Genomic DNA, 9,837 nt, shown 5'->3' with positions numbered 1-9,837 from the left:
TCAATGGAAGGGTTTCTGCTGATCTTCTGTTTTCAGTCACATGTGAGAAATGTCTTTTCCCAAATACAGAATAACTTGTAGAAATCTGCTTACCTGGAAAAAAACAACCTACTTTGTGTCACAATCTCTAGTCCCTAGAAAGTGCTAACTAACCTCAGGGACAGCTAGTTACCCGCCTCAGTTACCCACAGAGCCTGAGAGGGCAGGACTGAACTACTCAGAGTTTGGAAAGGTCTTTCCATGGGTATGAGATGTGGGTATAAAAATGCTACTGACTTTTAGGCATCAATCTAAGAAAATAAAATCAACACACCAAGAAATGCCTGAGCCCTTATGTTTATTGTAGCATAATTCACACATAGTAGTGAAGATATGCAAGCAACCCATCCGGACAGGGAGGCGGCCAAGCTGTGGACAAAATAGCCCCTCCCAAAGGCACACTCCAACGACCTTCTTCCTCTAACTAGATCCCATCCTCAAGTTTCTACCATCTCCCAGGGGATTCGCCAGTGATTAATCCACTCATAAAGACTGAAGGATCAAACCACATGATGCAGTTAGATCCCTAAGGCCCCACCTCAGAATACTGTTGCATTAGACATCAAACTTTAAAGATGGAAGTTTGGGGTAGACATCTAGAACTCAACAGGTAACAGTTGAGGGCTGCAGGAAACCACCCTGCTGCTTTCTCTGAGAGAAGCAGAATGATAAAGTGTTATTATGATCACTTCACATGTTACAAAGTTTAAAAAACATTTAAACAACTGTATTATCTCTCCCACCTCCAAAATTCTGTCTGCCCACATTCCCTCTCAAGTGTTCCTCATGTTGTCACATCCTCAGTGCTGTTCACAGACGGGCTGTGTCTTATCATGGCCTGCACAGCTGGTCACTCTGGCAGGCCCAAGAGTTACAGGCAGGCTGGGGAGAGACAGTAAAGATGGGGGCGTCACCAAGGAGTGAACAGTGAGGCAGCTGGAAACGTCAGCAAGGGTGTTCAGCAGCTCGTGTCCTGAGGTGATTATGGGGGCGTGTAGCCTTGAGATCAAGATAGGAACACACTGTTCAGACTCTTGCGAGGTTGAGAGAGAGGTGGCTAAAGCCCACAGCCTGATGTAACCACTGGGAGAATCAGGGCCCACTGAACAAGCATGGATCCAGCTCATACATCAAAGCCTGGGATACTAGTCTGAAAAGAGAAGAGAAAAATGCAGTGAGGGCAAAGTTAGAACCTCATGAAGGTTAGTTCCACCCAAGCTAAACTGACCAAGGGCCAGAATAGGAAAAGGCTAAGCCACATGTGTAACTCTTTCCACAAAATGAGACAGGTCAAAAGCTGGAGTTATACTTCAAAGGAACAACAGCTATGTACCCTGTGAGTCACAAATAGTACAGGTCACCTTCTGCGTTGACAAACAACTGGTGCCAGCATCTCCAAGGATGCCAAAATCCATGGGTGCAGCAAAAGTCTCCCATACAGTTGTATAAAGCTAAAACACATCCTTCTACATCATCTCTAGACTGCTTATAACACTGACTGCAGTACAGCTACTGTATAAATAGCTGTCACCCTGCATTACTAAGGAAATAGCAATAAAGAAATTCTGTGTGTTCAGTACAGGTATAGCATTGCTTCTCAGACACTTCTGAATCCATAGATGTAGAATGCAGGGGGAAAGATAGTTGGCTTATAAAGAGAGATAAGGATAGTATATAAGGATAGACATAAATAGTCTTATCCTTGTAAACTCTCAAAAACCTTTGAGGTTAATGGGGTAAGGGTCTTTTTGTCTGAATATCAGAGATTTTTGGAGAGTACACAGTTCAATGTAGCCAAATCTATTGTTTTCTGGGCATTAACTATTCCCCCCACCTTTTTTGTTAAAATCAGTTCTCAGCTCGCTTTAGAGTTAGTCGCTTAAAGCAAGGAGCTCTGTACAGCCACCTCCCCTCCTCACTCCACAGTTGGGCTGCAGCCCTACAGCTAGAATCAAGGGTTACACTGACTTCCTCTCACACTGGCCTCCCTCCGTTGCTCCTGGGAGGAGGCCAATGGTTCAGGGCTGGCATTCTGTACTCATTGGCAAATGCTCTCAGACATTCTTGAAAGAGCTCCCTGCCAGCCCCAGGGCTCCCCTATATCCGCTCTAGAAATAAGGTTTAGGAAGTAGCAATAGTGTGGTCAAATTGCCTTCTACAGTTAGCTCAGATTTAGGACTTGAAGGTCGGAGTCACATCAGAGAACTAATCTAGGACTGAAAGCAAAGACCAATCAGTTAGGTTCTACCGTATGATTTAAAAGTTGTTTTCGTGGTTTGGAAAACTCTACATTGACTGACTTTTCTCATGTTTACTATAAGGACATGGATCCTCCTGTTCTTATATTCCAACGACTGTGTTATAAAAAACACACCCTTGCCCATTACCAACCTCTCCCTCACACCAAAGAAACACAAAACTACGGCTAGGACCCTGGGTCCTATCCTTTGAGGCTTGTCCAGAGCAGGTAAAGACTCCACAGGCTCTGCAGCCCAGAAGGAATTCCCACGACCCACGGAGTGCCACTCTGCCTTTCTTCCTACTTCATCCCATTGAAGTGCAACCTTAGCAGGTCAGTAGGATGTACCTGAGCAGATCACCCCCACATCTTCCTTGTGGGTACAGTCGTGGTACCCCCACAGCCTGTGGCGGCAGAACTCCAGAGACTGTTCCTTCCCCGAGCAATTGACGTCATCCAGCCAGATGCGGCCTGCCCCGGGCCCGTAGCTTTGCCGGGCTTTGGGGGATGGAAGGAGGGACTTCCCACAGCCCAGTTGCTTGCAGACCACTTGGTCCTCCTTTTCTCCCCAGTTGTCATCACAGACGGAGCCCCAGGAACCCTTGTGCAGCACCTCCAACCTCCCAGAGCAGGGAGTGTCTCCTCCCACCAGCCTCAGCTCAAAAGGATCTGCAGGTTGCAGGAGGAAGGCAGTGACATAAAAGACGAAAGGAAAAGAGAGAGAGAGAAAAAAAATAGGATTGTGTACTTGATCACCAAAACTCTCTGCCAGCACATTTGAAATTCTCCAAGTGTTTTGGTGACAGCTGCTCCTTCTGTAAGACTTCGTCTACTTCCAATCCCCGTGGCTAGGTCTGTTTTCCTGACTAGAATACTTTCATTTTTAAAAAATATAATATCTACATATATTTTTATTTATAAATATATATTATTTAGAAATATATAATGAATTTTAGTGGTTATTAAAGGCTGAAGAACTCAGAAGTTATACCGTATTTACAGCATTCTCTATTATAGTTCATAATATGATCGCACAATACACAATTTCTGAGTGTTTCTCTCTGCAAAGGGAGTTATTAAGAGAATTGGCAATCAATACAAATATATAACTCTGCAATGGCCTTTCAGTGCAAGAGTAGTTCTTGGTAGGTATGGTTTGCCTGGATTTCCATTTAACTGTACTTATGAATAACCCTGATACATGATGCAGGGTCATTATCTGCCATTACCTTCGCATTCCATCCATGTGTCCTCGCCGTGGGTACAGTTGTTCTCCAAATGACTCAAAGAGCAAGACTGAAGTTTTGCTTCTTGTCCAGAACATGACATCTTGCCCATCCAGATGGGCCCTTTGCCCTGAGTACTCTTGTTGCAGCTTCCGTGGGTCAGTAGTGCCCGCCCACACCCCAGCTGCCTGCACACCACCTTTGAAGCCTGTAAGTTCCAGCCTGCTTTACACACAGTGCTCCACTGGGCCTGGTGGAGCACCTCCAATCGACCCTGACAGTGCCCTGGGCCGTCTACTAACCGCACATCCTCTGGAATGAAGAGGAGTTCACTGTCTGGGTCTGGAAAGAAAAGGAGAGGCAATGTCTGTTGCATGCCAGAACACAGTCTTTTCAGAAAAGGGAGTCTGATTACACATGGCTCAGTTCTTGGCTGTTAGGGTTGTAAGCACCGCACAGTACACAGTGGTTAAGAGAATGACATGATGGCTTCCCAGTCCCCACGGGAATCATACTCACTTCTGTAGCAGTTTAGTTTTTCTTTTCTTTTTTTTATTTGTTTTGGTGTGTGTGTGTGTGTGTGTGTGTGTGTGTGTGTGTGTGTGTGTGTGTGTTAGACAGGGTTTTTCTGTGCCCTGGCTGTCCTGGAACTCATTCTGTATACCAGACTGGCCTTCAACTCACAGAGATCTGCCTGCCTCTGATTCCCAAATGCTGGGACTAACAGTGTGAACCACTACTGCCCAATGCATTTTAGTTTTTCAAACTATTTCCGTATTCAACTTCTAATTTCTCCTCACAAGAGACAGTTAAAGGCACTACAAGTTAATATAAAATATATGTTATATGCAATTTATATAATATAGATTATATTAATCTATGTATATTATATATGTAATTATATTATGTAATATACAAATTAATGTTGAAAAAGCACCAAATATTAGTAAATACACATATTAACAAATGTCAAAAATATTTTTTTGGCTCTGTAAATCAAGTATCTCTTACTAATGTTCCCAAACCTTGACTTTTCTAAAAAATAAGAGACTTTAACATTGGGAGAGTTCATCTTTTCTCTAATGATAAATCCTACAGGGACACAAAAAGAAGAGGACAGAGGCAGCCTTGCAGTTAAATCACAGCCTTTAGAGAAAACACACACACATCACATTAATTCATAGGAAGCTAATTATATAAGACAGTGAAGGAACATGTCTGTGTGCGACTACATTGATTGCACATTTATATGCCTGTGTCCATCTATCTTCGAGGTTGCTTCGACTTCCCACCAGTATCTTCCCCGTCTCCAATTAAGCTGATAGACACCTTGAGAACTGAAATGTTCACAAAAGCACTTATTAAACCTCATGAACTGTCCCATAACTCCATCTCAGCTCCACACAGGCACATTGAACAAATGTTCAGTGGCTGACAGATCTGTGCAGATCTGTTTGCATGTCCACGAATAAGAGAAATTGGATCTCATGTATACCTGGAAAGTAAGGAAAAAGCAATACGGGTAATAATTGTAGCTATTATTATATCCAAGTCTTGCAATCAAGAACATGTAATATGTAAAGGTAAAGGATGGTGTTACCATCATTCATCGTAGAACTGTGTGAAAGTCCATGGCAGGAACCAAAGACTAGCAAAATGACCACCTGGGGCATAGGATACTAGAAGATGGCCCTTGAGCCTTTCATACTTACTCTCACACTGTGCCCCAGCATCTTCTTCATGTGAGCAGTCAAAAACATCATAATTTAGTTTACATTGAGCCAACGTGTCTTCCATCCCGCTGCATTCGACCCCTTGAATAAGAACTCTTTGCTCTTCTGATGCTGGTGGCTGATATGATGCACCACGTGGGGTTTGGATGGCTGCTCCACAATTGAGCTCCCGGCACACCACAGCCACATCAATCCGGTCCCAGCCATCATCACACACAGTCCCCCACTGGCCATTGTGTTCCACCTCCACTCGCCCTTCGCAGCGGTGGGTACCTCCCACTAGCTGCACTTTGGATGGAGACTCTGCAAAGGGATGAGATATTAACTGGAGGCCTCAGAGAAGCAAAGGGGAGCATGGGGGTATATGCAGTCAGTTCAGAACCCTTATACCTTTGACAAACAGCATGGGGAGCTGGACTCAGAATAGGAGACATAAAGAAACTTCTGGATATGCTCATGCTCTTAATTGTATGCTACCAAGAATGGCCATTTCAAGATGTATAGATGCTGATATCCTTTTCAGATGGATGATTGAGACAAAGAAGCCGGTTGAAGACTTGCAGTGGTCAAAATGAGAGGACCAATACATGTCTACCCACAATTTCATAGATAAGGAAAACTCTTCCTCATAGAAGTAATGGCTCACTATGAGCCCCAGCCCAGGACTGTGTAAGGATTAAACACTTTTAAAGTTTTAAAGTACTTTTAAAGTTTTTTCCCTGAATTTCTCTTGTGGTAGCTGGACTGAGGTAGTAGTGAAACATGATTTGAGATTAACATGTTTACTCTCTTCTCTTCACTTGCTTCTCTTCTCATCTTTCCCCCTTTCCTGCTATCTTCCCCTTTCCCTTTTACTTTCTCTTCCTCATCTTCCTCCTCATTCTCCTCTTCTTCCTCTGCCTTCTCTTTTTCTGCCTCCTCTGCCTCTTCCTCCTCTTCTTACCAGTCTTCCTCCTCCTGTCCTCCTCCTGCTCCTCTCTTTCCCTCTCTTTGATGTTTCCTACAACATTGTTCCTCTCCAAAAACCTAGCTCAGAAGAGATTAGCAGGAGAACAGTCAGAGCTTCAAAGGCTTAAAACCCTGATGGACTGACTAGGAGTCTATGGGAAAGAGGGGGAAACCTTAGAGCCTCCTCTCCATAGGTTCTGAAGAATCAAGAACTTAGTTGTACCTCCTTATTAAAACTCTGTGTATAAAAAAACATAAACTATCTCCCTTTCACTAGGGAGTAGGCCAGAGAAGGCAGTTGTGGAAACCAAAACCAAGCCTATCAGATGGTATATGAGCAGTGAGAAATTCTATGCTTCCAGGATTGTTTTGTGAACTCAGAAAAGAATGAGGAACAAGATGGGATTTATTCCCTCTGAGAGCTTTTGTGACTGCTTGGAACAATCTTACCAAGTCTGCTGTAGCCTCAGAGACATGGAGCAGCGAACTGAGTTAGGGATATCTTCATTCAATGAGAAAGTCAACTGAGAGGGCAAACATATTAGATAAGACCACATTTGGTCTGGTCATCTGAGGCTGGTTGTAGGACTGAGACCATAAAAGAGACCAATATGCTTGCCTGCCTGTGCACAATCTGATTCCTGAGGATTGAATTTTCCATTGTCTACTGTCTCAATTTTTCACAAACTCCAGAACTTAAAACCAACTTGGGAATAGCATGGTTGACTAAGACCAGCTTGACCCGCCTAGCTTTTTAGTCTCATTTGAATTTTTCTCTATTTTTTTTGGGGGGGGAGCAATATCATGAATTGAAACTAAAGCTATAAATTAAAATGTAATCATTTAAAAAAATCTAAGAAAAGATGGGAAATGGAATTAACTTAGATATCCACCAACAAAGCAATGAAGAATAAAGATATAAACATATACAGAATAGATCTCTACCTGCTGAAATGAAAATATGTTGGAAAACAGATGATCTAGAAAATATCATACTGAGGTAGGTAACCCAGATCTAGGAAGATGAACACCACATGTTCTCTTTCTTACCCTAGCATAAGATGTTTATGTTTGTATATTTAATTTGGAATGTCTATAGAGAAAGCTAAAAAGGCCCATGAGAGGGGAAGAGGAAGATGTCTTAAGGAGGGGATAGAAGGATAGAATAAAAGTAGAGGCAGGAGGAATCCTGGAGGCTAAAGGTTTAAGTAGAGTTAAGAGATTGAAGACAGAAGAGAGGAAGGCATGGGGCAGGTTAACCAAAACCAACGCTATACGAAGAACCATTATGGAAATCCACTACTTTGTTGGCTAATTAAAAATACAACTTTTTAGAAAGAAGGATGAATTTGAACACAGGTAGCCTGCATGGGTAGATAATGCTTCCCCCTAGAAGACATGCAAGTCTGTATTCAGTCTGAGATACCTCCTTGTGAGTCACTGGCTAGAAAGTTCCCAGAGGCTCCTGAACAACACAGGCTACTGTCATTGTTCTTGACCACTGACCATAAGTAAGACTACGTATTGCTGAAATCACATCAGACTCTGTTCACAGAATATAGACAAATTAAGCTGCAACGGACCTGAAGAATTCCTCCCTGCTAGCTTTCATGGTCCCAAAAGGCACAATGTGGGCCCCAGGAGGGAGAAAGCCATCTGTGGTATACTAGTGGTGACCTTGCCTGTTACAAGGTGACTTGCCAGGCAAAATATGTCAATTGGTTCAGTAGTGGCAGGAAAGCTATGTGGATAATCAACTGTTTTCCAGTTGAATTTGAGGCCTGCTCTAAGGGGGAATTCTTGCCTGGTCCTGTAAGCTTTATCAAAAGTCCATGACTAGGGAGATAGGAGATAGGCCATGGGGAGAGAGAGCGACTTATTACTATTGTCTTAGTAAATGGACATGTTGTCAAATTGCCTTCTAAATATTTGTGTTTGCATACATTGATTAGTGAACTTCGACCAGAGAATCTTCTCTCTGCAGTAGGCAACCGTCACAGCTGGTGATCACTGGATAAGATATCTATATCTGCACCTCAGGAACCATGATGGAAGAAGAAGGAGAAGAAAGAGGTTAAGAGCTAGAGGAACGCCGTGAGGTGCTGTAGTCTGAGCTACGGTCAGTAGACCTACACAAGATCAAGCCATCAATATCAGTTAACAGCCCCATAGGCAGCACTAATTGAACTCAGTGCATTGCTTTGTTGTTAATGTTTTGAACTTTGTCCATCTGCTTGGTTTGCTTTTGTTTTAAGGAGAGGACATGAAAGAGGAAGTGGGGCATATTGAAGGTGCATGGGGGGGTGGGAAGGAGATGCTGAGAACGCATATTATTAAGATATATAGTTTATAAATATGGAATTGTCAGAAAATAAATGAAGGATGCTTTATTTAAAAACTAAAAGAACTAAGAAGGTAACCATTGTTGAACCTCTGAATGTCACATTTATGTATCAGGGTACATAAGTCAAGAGAGTTATGTGGAGGTAATCTTTAGGTCATTGGATCTAAGATTAGAGTCTAGACTGGCATTATTTTGCAGAGCAGGAAAAAGCTGCTAGTAGATTCATTTGGATTATAAAATTCTTGTTTTAATGAATTTTTTAATGAAGTAGAATGCTAGAGTAGTTCCAGAAAAGGTGACATAACCCAAGACTGCAGTGGGGGTAAGTGGAGACTTGAACTGGATATATCTGAGCTGAGGAAATTTAAACTCAAGGGAGGAGACACAGAAGACACCTACCTTCCTGCCAGTGCCCTTACTCAGTTTTATTAGCAGAAGGCTTGAAAGTAGGGTGCGCATCTGTGTGTGTGTGTGTGTGTGTGTGTGTGTGTGTGTGTGTTCACATGCATGAGGGGAGACTGCAAAGAGAGCAGGTAGTGCCTGCATTGGCAACAACCATGGAGGCTAAGAAAAAAAGATGAAGTGGGCTCAGCATCTGGCTGAGCACCTGATATACCAAGTTGCACCTATGTGGCAGGGGATAGCACTATCAGTACCCCAATACATATAGTTTCACTTATATGGCAGAAGATCTCATCATACAATGTGTGATGCTATCTCTGGTCAAGCCTCTACCATCCAGCAAAGTAGAGCATGCAGAGATAGTGTAAAGGAAACTGAAACCATAGTCTGTGGTTCCTCCTCTCCACCTTCCCCTCTGCCCCCTTCTTCCCCCTCTCTGCCCTGGCTCTCACCATTGTACAGGCTCCCTGAGGAGGCAGCCAGTGGGGGCTGAACCCTAAGCCTTCCTTTGCCATTCAAGCCACATGCATAGAAGAAGCATTTCAATTTCAAGGCTACCAAAAGGACTGGAAAACAACATGGATGGGGGAACCTGGAAAGACAAAAGGAATCTCTTCTCTGGGCAAGTCCACAAAGGGCCTGATGCTAGGACCTAGCCTGTTTGGATGTTGGATGACTTTCTAGGACCACAGAGCATCTTTAGCAGGAAAATCATGCTGAGCGCATCTAGATTCTGGAGTTGAAAATCCATCCACACAAGGCTGATGGGCTGGTGTAGACTCTAGACTTGGACTGAACCTTTACACAGCCAAGGAAGCCACAGACTTTCTTCAGTCCTACGCCTCTTAGAACTTAACAAACAGACAAACCAAACAAAACAAGTACGGACCAAAAAAAAAAAAAAAA

The 9,837-nt window shown here is 43.2% G+C and overlaps 1 protein-coding gene across 1 annotated transcript in view; it reads right to left on the bottom strand.

Moving 5' to 3' along the window:
- Positions 1-335: 335 nt before the first annotated feature.
- The window catches only part of Cd5l (CD5 molecule like), a 12,963-nt gene continuing 3,461 nt past the window's right edge, over positions 336-9,837 (bottom strand). Inside the window, exons 2-5 of the mRNA XM_029538035.1 lie at positions 5,217-5,570; positions 3,508-3,846; positions 2,627-2,947; positions 336-1,189 (exon numbers count right to left, since the gene is read on the bottom strand). Coding sequence (XP_029393895.1) covers positions 1,185-1,189; positions 2,627-2,947; positions 3,508-3,846; positions 5,217-5,570 — 1,019 coding nt within the window. The 3' untranslated portion in view covers positions 336-1,184. The remainder of the gene's footprint in view (positions 1,190-2,626; positions 2,948-3,507; positions 3,847-5,216; positions 5,571-9,837) is intronic.

This window comes from Mus pahari, chromosome 4, assembly GCF_900095145.1.
Source record: "Mus pahari chromosome 4, PAHARI_EIJ_v1.1, whole genome shotgun sequence".
Classification (NCBI taxonomy): domain Eukaryota; kingdom Metazoa; phylum Chordata; class Mammalia; order Rodentia; family Muridae; genus Mus; species Mus pahari.
This window is presented reverse-complemented; position numbering and strand designations above follow the sequence as displayed.